Source organism: Apus apus, chromosome 19 (assembly GCF_020740795.1).
Source record: "Apus apus isolate bApuApu2 chromosome 19, bApuApu2.pri.cur, whole genome shotgun sequence".
NCBI classification, from domain to species: Eukaryota; Metazoa; Chordata; class Aves; order Apodiformes; family Apodidae; genus Apus; species Apus apus.
The window spans coordinates 2,416,268-2,436,090 of record NC_067300.1 but is presented as its reverse complement, the minus strand read 5'-3'; the positions used below and the strand labels follow the sequence as shown (position 1 = coordinate 2,436,090).

Here is a 19,823-nt window from a genome sequence, read left to right as displayed (position 1 = left end):
TAAAGACTAGACATGACAGACTAAATCTCTGAGAGAAGGGCTGGATGACGTGTACCGTGACCTGAACTGGTTTCCCCCTGCCCTTGGCTGTATCATAAATTTCACCTCTATTTTATTAAAGAGACTTCACAGACCACTTCCCCCTCTGGGATGCAGAGCTCAGCCCACACCAGAGGTAAAAGAAACCGAGTTGACCTCCAGGAGGACAGATTCCAGCCTAACAGCTATTAATGATTCCAGCCTAACAGCTATTAATGAACACATCAGCATCTGCCTGCGACCCTCCTTGTTAGGCAGAGTCTAAACTGGCCCCACTGTTCCCATTCCAAAGCTGCAGCTTTGGCACAAGGAGGGGAACTTCTGCAGTCAAGGGTTGGAGTTACTGCCTGGCTGCCACTCATGGTGTGTTCAGACTCCTACTTCTGGGCAATCAGGTCTGCCAAGTGCTGCCTCTGTGTCTTGAGGTGAAAGGCCATTAAGATGATGAGAGAGGAGATGAGCTGAAAGATGTGTGAGGCTTTTGTCTTTCAATCACCTCATTTAAATGGCAGAGACAATCTCTCCATAATCAGAGCGCTGTTTGGGGCTGGAGCTTGCAGAGGCAACCAGGGCCCCCAGCTGTCACACCTCTGCACAGAGAAGAAAACTAGGGGAAGCTTAATGCCTTTCACTGCAGCTGATTTGTACAATGACTTCTCCCAGCAGGAAACACACTTCCAGCCCCATGTCCCACGGATTGTCCTTAAAGGTCCAGCCCCACCAAATAACAGGAGAGCCCCACACTTCACCCACACGCCCCACACTTCACCCACACTTCACCCACACGCCCCACATGCTCACCCCAAAGTCAAAGCAGTTGAATGAAGAGTGGAAGTAGTTTCTTGGCCCCAGTCCATACATCTTCAAAGACATCTCAGTGAGGAACAGACCCAGAAAAACAAACTCTGCAAAATCTGGAAAAAGGAAAAAGAGATTCAATTAGTCCACAAGACCTTGGTAGGAGGATCTCTTCACATGGGGAGCAATGGTAGTTTCTCACTCCACAAACTGCCTCCAGCCAGAAGAAAATCCCTCTGCAGTGACAAACAAGACCCTAAGGACAGTTTCACATAATGATTTCTATATGCACACGAGCTGTATTTATCCCTCACAAACTGGGAAGGCAACGCTTCATGTGTGCTGAGGGAACATTGATATGAGCATTAAATAATATTCTCATCCTCTGTGTAAAGGGATTTCAAAATAAAGCTCTGGAGCTGATATTTCTAAGGGTCCCGTTTCATTGCACAGAGAATGCTTTGCAAATAGATGTTTGGGACTTCTGTACCTGCATGAGACTGGCAGGTTTGGGAGGGGGGTGGAAGGTTTTTTAATTTCCTCTCATGATGAAAATATCTCTACACCCCAGAAAACTGCTGCCTCTCAGAGCTCATATGCAGAGGTGTTGTGTCCCCTGTTAGCACGTGGCCACATTGATTTTTATTATGCCTGTATAACCATATCATTATGGAAGAACAAGCTCCGTTCCCTTCTGCTTCACCTACCACAGGCAAACAGGCTGTGACGCTTTGGATGGGAAAATTTATCGCCTGTGCTGAAGTAAAGGGCAGAAAGAACATACCTTCAATTTCCACATCAAGTTTTTTAGGGTTTGAAGTACAGAAAACACTGCCTTTGGCATTTTAAGTCATGCAAGTTTAGATCTGGAGGCCAATAATCAACAGAAACAGCACAATGTTAAATACAAACAGGAAAAGGGCAAAAACCCTCTAAGCTACCAAAACAAACCAACTAGCACAAGGCAAACCTCTCCCTCTGGAGAAAAGATGAGGAAAAGAATCCAACTGGAAAGGGTGGAGGTTTATCCCATTGCTCAGCACAGTCCAGGAGGTTCTCAGGTGCTGTAGCAGCACAGGTGCTACAGCCAAGTTGTCTGTAATTTCCGTGTTATGATTCCAGGGATGATAAAGAGGCAGCCAAAACTTTGCTCAAAGGTGCCCATGGACAGACAAGGGTCCAAGATACAACAAGGAACATCTCAAGGAATCCTGAGTGCCAAGTGCTTTGTAAAGCTGCTGCAATATGTGTTTTGAGCTCAGGAGTTTGGGAAAGAGGAGAGAAGGAGGGTCCTTCCAAGCTGTGTGGCTTTCACTCCCCTCGCTGCCTGGCACATCCACATCAAAGGAGCATGGGTGGCCCAGGTCCACCCCTCATTGATGCTGTCACTTGGAGTTGAAAAATGCAGCTTCAAGCATCAAAACATGAAAAAAGGAGGTCGCAATTTTTAACAAAAGACAGCAGTGAAATATCATGGGCATAAGGTTAACTGAAATCCAGGAAACATGAACCAGATGGGAAAGGTTTTCTTAACAGTTCAGTGAGGAGCCTACAGGGACACTTCTGCCAACATTTGCAATAGGAGAGAAAGTAGCAGGAGGGTATTAATTACACCATGTAGCATATTCTCCTTGAAAATAGGAGCAGTATCATCAAAGGACACTATCAAGGGCAAAGTGTTTACAGTTGAGGAATAAGATGACAACGTATGAGGTCTGCTGAGTTCTCAGCTTTTTTTGTATCTAGAGGTAGGCTCCATCAGCCCCACCAGGGAGAGGCATGGGCACAAGAAGGAGCAACACACTCCCTCACATCCTTTGAGCCTGCAATTTGCTTGGAGAAACACGGTCCCACCTGCAGCATGTTACAGCTTTTCTCTCCTTTCTGACATTGGACAACAACTCCGGGAGCAAAGAGTTGTTTCCAAAACTGTGGGTCCCAGAGTCAAGTTACCCACAGTTTCAAGCAACCCACCTGACTGCAGGAGTGCAGAGGGTGTGAGGAAGGGACCCAGTGAACCAAGGACAGGCATGATATGAAATGGCTGACAAATCAATCAATATCAACATTCAGAACAGTTAAAAACCATGGATTCAGTGGTGTTGAAATCCCTTGCATATAATTTAAAAGATCACACTTGTGAAGTAGTGAGAATGTTAAAATCCTTCGTAATTTAATAGCTGGCCCTGTAAACCAGAAGCTTAAACAAGCTCCCAGGCCAGATCCTGACCTTCCATTCTGCACCCTGTGTGCTTTGGAAATGGTAAGAAAGAGAAGACAAAACTATAAATAAAAAGCAGACACATCTTCTCTGGGTGTGGAAGGGTTTGTGCTGCTGCTGTCCCCTATTGCAGTTCCCAGCCCAGAGAGACAGTTTGCAGCAGGGTTTGTGCTGACATGTGTGTCTTTCCCTGGCTGGGAAGTCACCACTCCCCTCCCAGGCTGCAGGCTCAGCAAGCCCCACCGTGCATATTGGAATGACTCCAATGTACAGTCTCCCTGTCACAAGGGTTGATATCAAACAAAGCTTTGGCTCTGGTGGCTTTGCTTAGTTAGCAGACAAAATGTAAAATTACAGGAGGGGCCGGAGAGCAGACCTGCAGAAAGCATTGTGTGATCTCTGCCTGCCTCATATCTCCTGCTGGCAGAGAGATTCTTCTCCTCTTATCTCTCCACCAGGCTCACCTTTAAGAGTTACATTTCAGATACACCCCATTTTCTCTCACAGAATAACAAAAATACCAGATAGTGGGGTTATTTTCTACTAATATTTTCACCAACAGACCTCAGTACACTTCACCAAGGCTATTACCACCATTTCAAGGAGAAAAAGAAGGAAAGAAACAAGGATTAACGTTCAGTCACCAATCCAGCAGAGGTACCAACAAAATCCAGGTATCAACAAGTGCAATCTCCCATCATCAGACTGACACATCCTGCAAACACACATGTAAAACCAGAACATCACAGGAGAAAAAAAAGATAACAAATGCCCTACGTAAAACAGAATCAAATAATATTTGATTAAATAATACAAGGAGCAGGAAACGTTAGACGCTTGGAACACGCCAGAACAACTTTCTTCCGCTGCTCTTGAAGAACCACCCAGCTTGCCCTGTCACAGCTGATGACTTCCATCTAGATCAGACCTCAAATCAGGCAGTTGTAGCTGTATTTCAGCAGGTACCAGATGCTACAAGTCACAGCGCTGTGAGGACAAGGGATGGAGGCAGGAAAAAAACAGACATCGTGACTCCCTGGGCAGAAGGGGTTGACTCGGGATGAATCAGCTCCTCCAGCGGATGGATCAGAGACACAACTTCTTCTGACATGGCCCTGCCCATATAATTGAAAATGCAATTTCATTGTCTGGACCTCCTGGTATTCAGACCTTAACATGTAATTTAATCTGCCTTAAGCAGAAGCATTTTATAATGTGATTTCAGGAAAAGAACTTTGATACAAATACTCTTATTTAATTTCAAATCTGTGCTATTGGCAAAGGCCATGTTAGCATCTTTTTGCCCCATACGTTTGAATTAGACAGTTAGCAGCTCTTTTTAGTCAATCATCCTTGGATTTATTCCATTTCTTCCCTGTCTCCAAGTCCAATGTCATTAGAAGCAGGTACCAAGCCTAATGCTTTGGTTCTTTCTCCTCATTCTCTTCACACATTAAGCCAACCAGGAGGAGAACCTCAGCCAAGTCTAACTTCCTCCTCTTGACAAAGCAGACATGAAAAGTTCAGCAGACAAAGTAATATTCTTGCTTCAGAAAGTCTTCTCCTTGCAATTGCACGTGCTCCACATTTATATCCAGAGGGAGCTGGCTATCTAGTTCAAAGGCAAACAGCATCATCCAAAAAGGCCTAATTGCACCAAACACGTGGTTCAGCATTGTGAGGCACACATGGAAGACATGCCCAGGCCATTTTCATTAAAATACTCTTTTCAAATATTGTATTTGTTAAAAAAGGAGACATTCTGGATCTTGTTTTCACACAGATATAAATTTAGGAGCAACTTAAGGATCACTCTAGTGTTCGCTGGAGAAAAAAAAGGAGAGAGCTGCTTCATGAAGGGCAGAGAAGGCCACGTGAAACCTTACTGATCCAATCCTAAAACCTTCTCACAATGATCCCTAGAGCCCACCCTGGGGAGGCAAGGGAGCTCTGATTCCAGTCTTCTTCCACAGCTTCAGCCAGAGGAAGAGGAGACCACCAGCAGCACCACTTCTGCTGGCCTCCTGCGCAGCACAGGGCACACCAATGCCCTCAGCTGCCTCCACATCAGGCATCCAACTTCTGCTCAAGGTATCACATGTATTTTGAAAATGGACAGTCCTGACTGACAGTCCCTTCATGCTGCATCACCACAGTGTGCCCTCATCAGGGACTTGGTTTGCTGTCCTTGGGTGAAGAGGTATCTTTGCTACTACTAGATCTCTGTTATGATTTTCTAGACTAGATCCCAGAGGTGGCTTCTGACAGGAGTCTATTCTTTCTGAAAATACTGGCAGTGGTGGAAATGAAGGCACATAGATGACAATTATGAGTGGCTGCATGAAATATATATTTTGATAAGAATCTGCAACCTGTTTAACCAAAGGTTGATGCTTCATGAGCAGAACACACCGAATGTCTATGTGCAGGATGAGAAAACTCCTGATGCAATTTAACACTGGGGTCCTTCCCATACAGAGAGGGAAAACCCCTGATCTAATTTGAGGCTAATTACAGGGGTACAAATTGTGCCCTGTGTTCATCTCACCCCCAAGAATTAAAATAATGTCTCACCAACTCTTTCAGTAGGACTAAAGAAATCCCAAGCCCCTCTCTGGAGCTCCTGCAGTTCCTTTTCCAAAGAGGTTTGCTGCCATGTGGATGTCAAGTTGAGAAAGCTAATCAGAACAATTTAAGAACAGAAAAGTTAAAAGAAAAGACCAAGGGAAAAATGAAGCAGTCCAGGCCCCTAGGATTTTACCAACCATTCTTTAAGTAAAATTAATTTGTAATGTAATTAAACTTTTCCCCCGAGGGACAGGTATAATTGAATTAGAGGTGCCTGGGCAGAGTTTCAGAGTTTAGCAGATCCTCCCAGACTTCACCCACTGCTACAGTTCACAAAACTCCTCATCAGTTCATTTCTAAGCACCTTCCATGAAGCAACATAATTAGAATTGGTGACTTCTCCCTTGCTCTCCATCAGCCTAGCCAAGCCCTGCTTCTCCGTAGCAAAGTTCACTCACCAGAGATTAACTTTAAAGCCACTTTTAAGCTCTGTCACTCTTCCAGTTAAAGGATTTTGCCAACTATTTCCAGGAGCTGTTGAAAATCCCCTGGGCTTGTCATATCTCGCTCTGCCTCCAGCTAATGGATTTGTGCACAAATCCTGGGCAGGACAGGAATTTCAAGGAGCTCTCCTGGAGGACTGAACCACAGGCAGGTAAATGTGTTTGCTGCAGGGTTAACCAGGCTGGCTGCCATGTGGTGCAGGCAGGAGTGAGAGGGGCCAAGTCCTCTCTTACCATGTCTCCAGTAGCAAAACAACCTGTTAAGTCCAAACAAAGTGCCGTGTACCTTAAGATATAAAATAGTCCCTGCACTCAAGATGAAACTTCAGATCAGTAGGGAAGATTATGTTATGAAAACTATAACTTCCCCAGAAAAAGTGGGCAGGAACCTCTAGCTTGCTACCAATGCAAAGGCAGGTGTGAATCCAACACTACAGCTCATCATCCTGATGAGTTGGGAGGGTTGGGAGGAACTCTTGTAATTTAAGAGGTAGAGGTTGTAAGGCTTTTGAGAGGACAGTTCTCAGAAGATCTTTGCTCTCATATTCCATTCAAACATGTTTCTTCCAAGAGTTTCCATTACACTTTGCAGTAAGACAGACCAGAATGAACCCATGGCACCTCTGCTTCTTGTCCTGGAGAAAACTACCTTTGAAAAAAAAAAAAACCACCAAAACCAAACAAAGATAATTATCTAGAGTATCTTAGAATTTCCATAATGACCAATCGTTCTGCATCCCTGGCTTTTAATCCTTTATGTCACAGTGGCAAATCTTGTAGCCCTCCAGTGAAAGACCCAATGTTTACACCTACATGGGAACATCCACCAAACCTGCAGTTCCTCAGATATCCTAGTTTTGCCCAGGACTCACTTCTGTGCTGCCCCTCACCAGTTACAGTGAGGGCCACTTATCTGTGGCCACTTCTCTTTTTAACTTTAGTAGATCTAAGGGTTTCATGTGAAGAACATCTCTCCAGGTGTTTCCTTATGGACAAAGGACACTGAAGTCTGACAAGAAAACGGTGGTGAAATGATGAGAAGATGGAGACAGGGCAGATGAGACCCAGGAATGCTGGAAGGAAGCTGAGGACTGAATTCCCAAGAGCACCTTTTTTGGTGTTTTTCTGACATTTCCATTAAAGGGACCACTCATTCTTAGCTAGGTGGTATCTCAGCACCAAGGAATTCCTGCATGTTACCCAAGTGTTCCTGAAACAATTCACAGCTCTGGGCAGACGAAGAGCTCCTGAAAGAAGGATCCACCCCAATCCCTGATCCCAGGCACAACAGAACTTCAACCTTCCCTATTTGTTGTCTTTGTCTGAGGTAGGTTGGGACCCTAGATTGTGGCTTCTGTCCCAGAGACGTTTCCCACCTGGAGGTGTACCTTTCATTCTATTAAAAAACCTATTTCTGATCTCACGTGAATATTAAGTGGAAGTTGCTGCCTCATGGATTTCTTCATGTTCCCTCAGAAAAGTCACTGCACGAGGTGTTCCCAAAATGAGTTTATAAATCTGAAGATTTAGAGCAGGAGTTTCTTTCTAGACATTTAGTCCTAATTCAAGAGGAAATCCTAAGCCTCCAACTTCTGATGACTCTGCCAATCCAGCTTATTATTTCCTCAGTTAAATTGAGGAAATGAATAAGCAAGACTGACTTCTCTGTGTAAATCCATTTCTCTTGGCAGTCTAAGTCTTACCAAAAAAAAAGCCCCAAACAAACCACATTTGAAAGAAATTTCTGTTCTTCTTATGCAACTCTCATCATAGCTCCAGTTACCTGGTGGCATTAAATATTCAGCAAACACTAATAGGGAGTTTTTTGAAGTTGGAGCAGTGTTCTTGACCTTTCAGGTCTATTAAAAAAACACTTCAAAAGATTTCTTCCTTATAATAAAGACCTGAGGATAGAATTTAAGGATCTAATTTATACAGAAATGAAGGAAAAATAGGTAGATAACTATCTTTAATCATTTAAGCAAACATTATAAAGTTGGAAGGTTTGAAATATTTTGGAATCATTTTTCCTGGTCTTCTGTTCTCCTGCTTCAGAAGTTTTACTTCACAAATTCTGAACTACCCACGTCTGAAAATCAAGGTGCTGAACAAGAGATTTAATCCTGGCCAATGTAAAGAGTCAGAAAGGCTCTGTCTTCCAGGAACAAGCTCTCCAACCTTCTCTTCAGAAGGAAAATCTTGCTGTGTGCCACCCTCAGTGTCACCATGTTCTTAACAATTTCCACAAGTTTCCCAGCTCTGTGAGTCACATCCTACCACCTCCCTCCAAAGAAACAAAAAGCTCTGTCCCTCACCTTCCACATTTCTTCAAAGGAGGCTTTGTGAGCAACTTTGCAACCTCAGAGTCACACTGTGAGGCCTAAAGGCTCTGACTGCAAAAACCTGCCTGTTCGTGATTCAACATAGAGCAAAAAATAGGCAATTAAAAAAAAAAAAACCAACCCAGACCAACAAACCCACAACTAAACAAAAACAAAACAAACAATACCTCAAAGGTACTTCTAGACTACCTGAAGCTTAAACTGACAGGTGACCACAGGAACCAAGCTAAAATAGAAGCTTTTGTACAAATCTGGCAGAATCTTCTGTTATGGGATGGTTCCTATTTTCACAGAATGGGATCATGATCTCTCTCCCATCTCATCACACACCAGTAAGGAAGGAATCACACACCCCAAGAGGAAGCCACACTGATGAAAAGAAGACCTTCTGTAAAGTTGCAACCTCTTAAAGACTGGCTATGGCAACACTTCTTCAACAGGAGTGTGTTAGTGCATGATTCTGTAAGCCCAGATAGATGGTTTTGTCTCCCAGGCAGCACGTGCTGCTATCCCAGGGACATACGAGCTGGCAAAGACTCAAGTACGTCCACCACAGACATCTCCTGTGGATGCAAATCAGCTGCAAAGTGGTGGGAAATCTGCAGATCTCTGGGCAAATGATGGTTAACCAGTGCAACCTGCCCATAGCCAAGTACAGACCCATTTCCTCTCAAAATCTGCTGCAGAACAAATCTTTCTGCCATGTGACAAGATTTAAATGTGGTTGAATCTGAAGTTGCAGCTGACGTTTAGGGTCATATTCCCATCTCAAAACAGTATCATGTCCCTGTGGATTTTTTCTGAATTGAGAGGACAAGGGGCAATGGATTGAAACCTGAAGAAGCGAGATGTAGATTAGACACTGGGAGGAAATTCTTTGCTGTGAGGGTGGGGAGACCCTGGCCCAGGTTGCCCAGGGAAGCTGTGGCTGCCCCATCCCTGGCAGTGTTGAAGGGCAGGTTGGATGGGGCTTGGAGCAGCCTGGGCTGGTGGGAGGTGTCCCTCCTCATAGCAGGGGGTTGGATCTAGGTGATCTTTAAGGTCCCTTTGAACCCAAACCATTCTATGATTCTATGTTTACTCTTGAATTACTAGAATTTATGCATTTCTGACCCTCCTTCAGAAGAGGCACAGGAAGCCGAGAACCAGATCTTTTGGGACGTGACAGCAGCGCTCAGAATGATCAAAATTCAACACCTCACTAGAGGAAAAGTGGAGCCTTCAGTACTCACACAGGGCAGTGGTGAGCTTCTCTGGCTGGTCGTAGTGTACCATGGCAACGCAGAGCGTGTTGAGGGCCACCACACAGAGGACAATCCAGTAGAAGCTCTGAGCTTTCACCATGCGCCGAATGAAGAACCGGAACATTTTCTCTTTCCTCCTGAAGTAGGATGAGCTCTCATTCTTCCCACTCTTCAAACTGGCACGGGCAAAAGGAGACCCTGGGACAGAAAGAAGAGTCACAACACCACATCCCAGCAGGCAAAAGGCTGGAGGAGGATCCTGGGCACACAGACCCTTTCCCAAACACCAGCAACAGGGCTGAGCAGAAAGCTGGGCACATTGAGTATGGGCAGAGCAAGGGCATCTTGCTTGCAATGACATCATGAGGGATGAAGGTTGGGGTTTTACAACTTCATGAATGAATGCTCAGCTCCACCACCTAAAGAAACTGGGCTTCCAAGCCTTTGAAATGATCCTGATTTTTCCAGTTTAATACAAAACTTTCAGGTTGCCAGTTGACTGGGAAGGATAGAAAGTACTAGGCACAGTGGTATTTCTGCCCATGGTGTGGATCACACCCTCTTGGAACTGGGAAGCAGTGACCAGCTTTCTTGTTGCCAGTTTCCCCTGCTTCAAGGCCCAAGGCCCAACCCTTACCACTGAACTGGGTGAAATCTCCTCGTTTCACTCTCCAACTTCAAGTATTTCTACTGCAGAGGGCTCAATCTGCCTCCATGCATCAAGTTTTGGACACAGCTACTCATTTGTACCAGTTCTGCCTGTATCAGCTATATTTGGAGTCTGGTCTGAAACCTTGGAAAAGAGTCAACTCTTTTAATATTAGGAACCTGACAGAAGAAATTATTTCTGATATAAGCTCTCCCCCTGTGGCAACAGTCACTGTTCAAACAAATGATGCACAGGCCATCTTCAGCCAACTCAGAGACAAGAGAAGTGGGCACGTGTTAGTGACACACACAGGTCCCTTGGAGGTCCTCTGTGACAGCCACAGATGCTGCTTCAAGCAGAGCAGATCATGGTTACTGCAGGCTGGCCTCTGCCTGTGGCACCTCGTGCTGGCACCCCTCAGAAATCATGGACAAGCTTTGTTTTAGGATGGTTTGTAGCAAGGTGATTTGCCACTGTCCTTCCACATCATGGGATGGAGCCTCCCAGCTGATAGAGCTGACCAGGACATCGGGTCCTGTCTTGGACCAAGCACCCCGAGAGCAGGGGACTTGCACGGGCTGCCACTGGAGATGGTTGAGTAACATGAACCAAGTGTTCTGGCTTCAGCAGCCTCTGTTCTTGGGTGCACCCACATTTCCCCACTTGGAAGGGGTGGGAATCTCACCCTGTTTCATCCCACATTAACAACAAACCCAGCGGCCACAGAAAGGCTGAAGCACCCAGACGTGACAGCAAAGGGTTCTCCAAGCCTCACAGCCACGTGGTGCCGCCTCCTCAGTGCAACACAAGCTCTTTCAGTTCACATTTCTGGCTGCCCAGCAACACACTGAGCGCAGGGCTGGCCCTGGTCAGGGTCTGGACAAACTCTTTGCAGAAAAGCTCAGTGTTCTGGTTCTGTTAAGTCAGATAATCCTCCTTTTGGCAGTTAAAAAGAGAGTTAAAAAAATAATAATAATCATGGTGCTTATCTGGTGCTTTAAGACAACAAAATGAACTAGAGGTTAAGACACCAGCTGCACTGTATTGTCATACTCATTAGCAGGTTAACACGTCTCAGATATTCAAGCCAATCTATACTCTCAGATGCACGTGGGAATAGTCTGCTGCCCTTCTGTCCCCTCTCTACTGGCTCTGCTGATCTTCCAGAAAAGAAAAGCAGCAGTATTTCAACTGATCTAAAAGCAGAAAGCATCCACTTCTCTGGAGTTCTCTGTCTGACAATCAAGACAGGCTCCTGTGGCTGTTACAGCGTGGAGAGTGGGAAGGCAGAGGGAACCAGCATCTACTGCTGACACTTACTAGTGCAGAAAGAAAGGCTGAGAGTTAGGGCAAAAGAAAAGAATAAATGTTAAAAATAACTCCAGAGAACACACTAGGAATTGTTTACCACTATGGAGCTTTAGAACACAATTATAAGGCTCATTGAGGCATCTGTGTTTGAATTAAAGTGCAACATATTCAGTCAACAGCCAGCAAGAGACCTGTCAAAGTCTCTACCCCTCATCTTCACGTTGCACTCAGTAATTGTGTTGTTCATTCTTCCCCACTCCTTATGCTCCCATCAGCAAGACATTATAGGAAACCATCCAAAAAACCCTCTTCTCAAAAACAGATTCGTTATGCGTAATTGCCCATATGATCTGATTGTTGATGTTCTGCAGAGTTTCAGCCTTTTCAGGAGCCTGCAGCACTAGCTGCTTTATCCATTTCTTCTTCTCTGCCTCGCACCACAAACCAAAAGCAAAAACACTTTCCCCAAGTGGGTGAACCACTCGCAGAAGGTGGAAAGCACTGCTGTTATTTTCCCTGCCATCTGCTCCCGAGACAGTTCCCAGCTCTGCATCAGATTAGCCACGAGTCCAGATGCTCCGTCATCCGTTGCCACCTGAAACCCTGAATCCAAAGATCTGTTTGTGTGGCATGGGTGCCCAGAGCCTGGAGGGACTTGGATATGAATACAAAGATCTCATCGTTATTGCAACCATGAACACATGGGCCACAAAAAGGACCGATCCTCGTTATCCATGCAGGGAGCTGAGCTGCCCAGAATGAAACGAAACAAAAATGCCCACGGTTGCTGCATTTTTTCCCCCCCCTCTTTCAACAACAACCCCCTCATAGAAGTGTCAGCAGTTCAGGCACAAAAGCTGCAGCCTGGGGGATTGGGGCAGTTCAGCAGTGGGTGATGGTGTCCGTGAGGTGCTGAGAAACACTCATTTCCTGCAACCAGGTCTTCATTTCAAGGAGGGGAGGGGATCCAGCAGCAGCTGTAATCTCTTAAAATGTTAATGACAAAATTCCAAAGAGCATTTGAGGCACTTGTGCTCGCACGGATGTACAGGCACATACTCTCAAATGTACTGTTTGTGCTGCTGCTCTTCTGCATCCAGGATTTGCTGCTTTGTGGTAACTGGGGTGCCAAGGCAGCTCTTTGGGAGATAATGAGAACATCTGCTGCTTCAGCAGCAAAACAAAACCCAGACTCCAGCATCAGGGACAGGAATAAGCAAAGAGCTAACTCCAAAGCAGGCAGGGAGATGCCTCCCCAGACAGCAAGTAAAAGCCCAGGCCTGAAAGGTCTTTCTGCTGATGTCCAGAGAGCTCCCCTCAGGGTGCTGTCTGCTCTCAGCCTGTCTCCCCCTGCAAACCCAGACCAACTCCTGCCTTTCTACTGGCAACAGGGATCAGCTCTCTCTTCTGGCCCCACAACCAGCAGCATCTCTGCATCCTGACCGTGCTCTGTTCTCCAGGGCTGAAGATACCAAACTCACACCATCAGTGCTGCACTCTGCTTTGCAGGTATGCAGGTAATTGCAGGCACACAAGTGTTTATCTCCACATTTGCCTTTAAAAATGTGGTGAATTGCTTTAAAGTGTTCTTCTAAGGCGAGACTGAGAGACTCAGGGCCACTGTCCCAATTTACCCACACAGCAAAGGCTGCAGAACTGTACACCATGCTTTAGTGGCAGATGTGACTAAGTGTCCACTTCCTCTCCTCCCCACAACAGATGAGGTTTAGCAGCATCATTTGACATATTTAGGCTTCATTACCATAAATGAGCATGTTCCAAGCAGAATCAAAGCCTGGCCAACACAGCATGGATTCTCCAAGCAGGGCTCTTTCAAGGGGTGCAGCATGCAATAGCTGAGCAGGGCAGCATGACAAGAGGGTGAAGCCACCAAGCCATTTGCTTTGGTAAGTTGAATGCTGCTGCAGGAGCAGTCATAATTGTCCTCCTTGAATCTGCAGCTTCTGGAGCAACAAACTGCTCAGAGGAAACGTGACAAGAACCCATTTAGGTGGAGAACTAAACCTCAGGGAATGCAAAGCCAGTACTCACCAACAGAGCAAATGTCTGTGAAATGGTCCTCACCTTCTTCAGCATGAATCAGGTCATTTTTGCTCTTCTTTATTGCAGCTCTTTTCAACACTGTGTGCAAATTAAAGAGAAAACACCCCGTGAGCATTCAGAGTGGATTTCATCTCCCCCTCCCTTCACTCTCCAGGGTCACCATTTGCTTCCCAGTGCCAGCTTCAAGTTGTCACATAAGGGGAAGCTGAAGCAAGTCAGACAACCTACAACTTTGCAGGGCCTCCGTGTGCTTAGATGTCAGGGTCCTTTATTTATTTGACCTTCTGGACCTTGCAGGTTTGCCAGGCATAGGCTTGCATGCTTAGACTTCAGCCCAGCAGATGCAGGAGGCAGAGGGGGGGAGTCACCACAGCTGCTGGACCTTTTAGTACAGCAGAAAGGCTGGGCAGGGACACTGGATCTTTCTGAGCCCCCGTGGGTTAGGAGATGAGTGCTTCTAGCCATTAAAAACATTAATGGTGTTTACATTGTGCACCATTAAGAAGTTAGCATTTATGGGGCCTGGATGCAGTTTATCACCAAGCAAGCCTTAAGGAGCAGAAATGCCACGTCAAAAGCAACTGCCACAAATCAGTGAGCATAATCTTAACAGCACCCACTGTACAATTCCTTCCCTCTGGGGATGTCATAACTCTTTGAAACCACTTTGCCCCACAGGATGTTTCGTCGGGAGGGCAAATATTGTCACACCAATTTACTTGACAGGGAAAGAGAACTGCAGCCTAAGGCTGGGAGAGGTCTGCACTGTTCACCCAGTGCACGAGGGTTAAGGTAGGACCAGTATGGACACTGCTCCCATCACCACCTACCTGCAAAACCTCGAGAACTAGCAGAAAAAGATAGGTTGATACAGTTTTGTAACAGCTTCAAGACATACAGTAACTAAGCACCATTTGCTATCAGCAGTAAGACACCCCACGGTGTGGTGATACGTACTGTTCAGTAGGCACACACAGCAAAACCACTCACTCTGCAACGACTGCACAAGGGGAGGGTGTGGGGAGGGGGTTCACGTGAGAAGCCCCCCTCACTCTACACGAATTTCCCTGCCTCCACAGGGAAAGGGATGCACGGCTAAGACAAGCGTTAGTGCTTCTGTCGCTTCAAGGCAACACCCAGAACATCACCTGGGTTTGGAGAGGATGCTCTGAACCTGTGACCTGGAGCCAATTTTTGGCAAACAACTGCTTTTGCTCTTTTCTTCCCCACCCAGCAGTAGGCTGAATCCTCAGTCCCAGCTTTGGAGTCCTTCAGGCTGCATCTGTCCCAGTACGTTCCAGCACATCCAGGGCCATCCCCAGCACTGGAACATAATCAGCCCTTGGGAGTAAAGTTTTACAGCACTCTCTGGCATGAATTGAGCATCTTCTTCTTCCTCGTCTCCCCTGCTTAACTCCTGCACGTGTTTAGCAATTAGGTTGTGCCCACTCTACAGGCTCCTTGGATGCAACAACCCTTTGGCTTTGGAGACTAAGATCATTTACCAGAGTAGATGTGGGCTGCTCTGCACCAGTTGCCTTCAAGTCTGGGAATGTTGTTGGGCTCCTTTAGCTTACTAGTAAGGAAGGAGCCCCAGCATACCTGGGTCTTTACTCCATGGCCTGGACCCACCTCTAGTTTGCTTCACCACTTGGATGTTCAGCCTACTCTTCCAGACACTCGTTTCAGCTCAAGCCTAAAACAGCCCTGGCTGCGCCCACGTGCCGGACGAGCTTCCCCAGCGCACGTACACACACCCACACAGACACATGAAGACTTGCCAAGCACACCTCAAGCCCTGACCTTCTGCAGCCCCAGCTCTTCCATCCCCGAGTCCTCCTCGAGCGCAGGTCACCGGGCTTGGCCAAGGCGGCCGAGCGGCTGTGGGTGCCTGACGGCCCAAGGAGCCGCCTGGCTCGGAGCAAGGTGCGAAACCACCCGGGAACCATCACCGGTGACCTGGGCACGCGGGGGGGGTGGGGGGAAGCACTGCCCCCCTGTGCCACCTGAGCCCCTGGTGATTTTTGCAGTCCACTCACTGTTGTAGCTGCTGCCGCTGCTAGTCTCTGCCGGTGCCGTGCCTTGGTGAATCGGCCCTTCCGAGGCGGCCCTCCCTGACGGGGAACGGGAGGAGAAAAAAAAAGAGGAGGGGAAAGGGAGGGGAGGGGAAAGGAAGGAGACATGGGAGGACGAAAGACGGTCAGAAAAGGGAGAGGGAAGAATCTTTAGCTGAACTTTGACTTGGCTGTCGCATCCCTAAGAGCTCAGGGGTCTTGGGGGCACAGGGAGAGCGGTCCCCGCTGCGTCCGAAGCTCGGTGCCTCCAGCTGTCCTGCAGCGCTAGGGTCACACGTCGGCAGGTAGGATCACCACACCCTGTTATGTCTTACTGCTTACAAGTAACAGGGGTCTTAGTCTCTTTGTCAAATCCGTTTGGAAAACCTTGGTTTAGAGCCCTGCCTTCTCTCAGTTACTGCTTTTCTCTCCTGGCATCCGCCCTGCAGCCCGGCCCTGCCACAGCCCGCCGTGCCTGGCAGAGGCTGGTGGCTGTCCCAGCACCTTGTGGGCAGCACAGGGACTGACCGACCCCAAGGGCAGATCCCCAGCCCAGAGTGGAGTGTCACATAACTGCTCCTCAGCCACCTGCAACCTCAAAAAGACCCGGTAAAGGGAACAGGGACCCTTTGGCCCGACTTATGCCAAGCGCATGCAAGAGTGTGTTCCTCACACCCTCCTGGTGTCGGCGTACAGCAGCTGGACCTCGAGTGGCACAGGAGGAAGAACTGCACAGCAAAACGACCTACCGTCCAGAGGAGATTTCTCTTCTGCATTCTTGTCTTCCTCTGCCAGCATAACCTCCTCTGTAGAAAGAAAACGAACCGGGTTCAACCTCAGATGGATCACACCCCCACGCCAAAAGCAGCTGAGCTGGATGGAGATTTCTGTCCCAGCTGCCACCAACCTTACCCCATAGTATCACCCAGTTACACCACATCTGTGGAGGAAAGGATGGCTCAGAGAGCCAGGTTTCTTACCCTGTGCTCCTTTTACACAGGGGGAGGAGGCCAGACAAGCCACTGGAAAACTGTAGCCCTTCCTCCATGATTTCCCTCTTCACAATGAATGACCCACTCCATTTTCTTTACCCAGCTATCTGGAGAGCAAGAACCTTCCTTCAGACCCAGGCAAGACCACAGGGCTCCACAAGCCAGAGGATGATCCCTCATGCCCAGCCACATTGGAGACACTGAGGATGAAAGATGCTCTACACCCATTGCTGCTCTTTTGCCTCCACCAAGACCAGGACTTCAGCCCAGGGGAAACAAATCTGTCTCAAGACACAGAGTATGGAAAGCAAGGCTGGCTGCCGCATGCTACAGGGGACAGGATGTCCCCAAATAGCCATGGAATAAATATTTCTCCAAGTAAAATCCACAGCAAAGTAGCCATGGGGGAATTCTGACCAGCACTGCTCAGGTTGTGCAATACGTGCAAGATCACCACTCTTGGTTTTCCTTTGCTCCATAACTCATCTCCAAAATTCAAGTTTATACTTTCCTACAGTAAAAAAAAATATTCAGAAAATGCTAAAAAACCCACCTCAAAACTGACTCATTATTTACAGGAAAGGCAACCAAATTTCCTGAGGTTTCACAATACAAATGTCATCACCCAAGTCCATTTGCAGCACGCACCGCACTGTGCTGGTACTGGAACCCATACACAGTTCATCCAGTTTGAAGCACAGATTTAAGTTTGCTGCTGTAAAATTCTATCAGGACTTTCTTCTAAAGGACAACCCAAAGCAAACAAAATACTGAGCTGGCAGCTGGTAAGCTACGCATTTCCTTTTATTACTCCAAATGACAAATTCTTTCACAGGTTTGGCATAGATGGACTTTGGGATCTTACTAAATCATCTGACACTTTGCTCCCACAAAATTGTGCTGTAAAGTCCATCTAAGGCAGCCTAGATGGAAGGCTTAAAACAACCCAAACCCAAAAAAAAAACCAAACCCAACCCAAAAAAAGCCCACCACAATAACCAGAGGCCAAACATCAAAGTGTGTAGCTGAAAGCTGTCTGGAAGAACACTAAGGGGACCAGTGCTACCACACAAGCCTTACATAATCTCTTTATAAATCATCTGGAGGAAAGATACACTAATAAGACAACAAACTGAGGTGGCTGAAAAAGAATATTCAGGACTGAGGAAGATGGGAAACCCAAGCAGAGGAGAACAAAATAAGAAAATGCAAACTGGTGCACCAGAAACATGGAAGAAGGTAAGGAAAGCAATGGTGTTCAGAGAGGTGTAAAAATGTCAGGTGAGCTGATAAAATGCATTCAATCCTTCAAAAAACCCACCAGCCAACACAATTCAGGTATTCTGCAAGGCTCCTTAAAACAGGTCAGAAAACCAAAAGGGGTTTTCTTTTGGTAGTGCAAGAATGATCTCTCTCCAACTCCTCAGAACCAAATGGTTCTTCCAAAGTGTTGTCTTGGGAAAAGCTGTACTGGTGTTTTGGGGCTTAAAATATGGAAGGGATTGAAGAACAATTAATGATGAACATGGCTGGCCTGAAACATGTAGATGGGATGGTTTAGGTATGGAGACTTCTTCCCAAGGGCAGCTGGACAAAGGGCCTGGCAAATGTGAGCATGAGTTCTGCTGGTACTGAAGACATTTTCCTATAGGCTTTTTCAAAGCCTACATGGCTCACGGATTGTGATTTTAAAAGCTTTATGTCATATGTAAGGTGATAGACCCACATCACTGCACAGGACTGGGCATAAAAGTGAATCCAGCTCCCAGTGCCAGCAGAGCCAGCAGTGCCACGTAGCTGTTCCTGCACGGTTTTGGATCTGGGGATTAGTTCAGTCATCAGTTCTTTGGGGCTCTCCATCCTGTGCTGCTTCCACAACACAGATGTGCTCTTCTTCCTGTGCTGCATACCTGCAAATCTCAGTGAAAATTCAAAATTTGGGAGTGTACCTTTAGGTGTCCTGATAAAGAGCAAGCCCAGGAAAGCCAGAAGATCCCAGAGAAGCTCCCCTGCCACTCCCAGAAGGAGAAACTGACTTTTAAATGGCATTCAGTAATTAAATGGTCTAATACAAGCTGCTGGAGGGAGTGAACACACTTCTGTGCAGCACTGAGCAACCAAAGTAATGAGCTAGAGAAGGTCAGGAGACAGGCAGCTGCTCTTCAGGGGCTTCACTCAGATGAGCACAACGCAAGAGAAGAAGCAGCTGCAGGAGAAGGATCTCAGCCAGACCCAGTTCACTTACTGGTCAATACTCTGAAGGTTGTTGGTTTCAGTCACATCTTGTTAAAAGAAAAAATTAAAACACTCCAGGAAAGAAAGAGCCTCTTTGCTTAGCTGGATGCCCAAGTCTGCACTTGAAGAGCTTGCTCAGTTGGAGGGGAGAAGAAAAAACCTTTATCAGCACACAGTGAAACAAGAAATATTGGAAGCTTTTCCTGTTTGAACTTCCAGGATTTGGCAATGGGAGCAGGTTGCCCAGAGAAGCTGTGGCTGCCCCATCCCTGGAAGTGTTCATGGCCAAGTTGGATGAGGCTTGGAGCAACCTGGTCTGGTGGGAGGTTCCAACCCCAGGCAGGGGGGTTGGAACTAGAAGATCTCCAGAGGGCTGTTCCAACCCACATCATTCTAATAATTCTATGATTCATACCAGTGCAGGAAGAACATCATTGTACTGGTTCTTTTCAAAGGTCTCCAACTCCAAGAAGAAAAAATAATTCTTATTTTGCTCAGTTTCAAAGTGGTCTGGTTTGCCTTTTCCCTGCAGTAATTTGTCATCACCCTGCACTGCCTTTTGGGGCAGCTGGGGAAGAACAGTCCTGAGTCCCCACATCACCACTGGGGACTGTGCACTGTGAATGCATCATCATTGTGATCTGCAACAGTGTACTGGTGCCAGCTGACTCCAGTGTCACTTGTGTCCCTGTGGCCAGAGGTTTAATCATGACTGAGGTTTCAGAAACCAGAATGAGAAGCGCCAGTGGGACCTGAGGATTTGTCAGGTATGAAGACTGGATACCAACATATCTTCACTTCCA

The 19,823-nt window shown here is 46.8% G+C and overlaps 1 protein-coding gene across 1 annotated transcript in view; it reads right to left on the bottom strand.

The window, feature by feature from the left end:
- Positions 1-19,823, bottom strand: part of CACNA1B (calcium voltage-gated channel subunit alpha1 B) — a 296,223-nt gene that overhangs the window by 118,221 nt on the left and 158,179 nt on the right. Inside the window, exons 9-13 of the mRNA XM_051636571.1 lie at positions 16,543-16,599; positions 15,779-15,853; positions 13,728-13,817; positions 9,704-9,913; positions 841-953 (exon numbers count right to left, since the gene is read on the bottom strand). Coding sequence (XP_051492531.1) covers positions 841-953; positions 9,704-9,913; positions 13,728-13,817; positions 15,779-15,853; positions 16,543-16,599 — 545 coding nt within the window. The remainder of the gene's footprint in view (positions 1-840; positions 954-9,703; positions 9,914-13,727; positions 13,818-15,778; positions 15,854-16,542; positions 16,600-19,823) is intronic.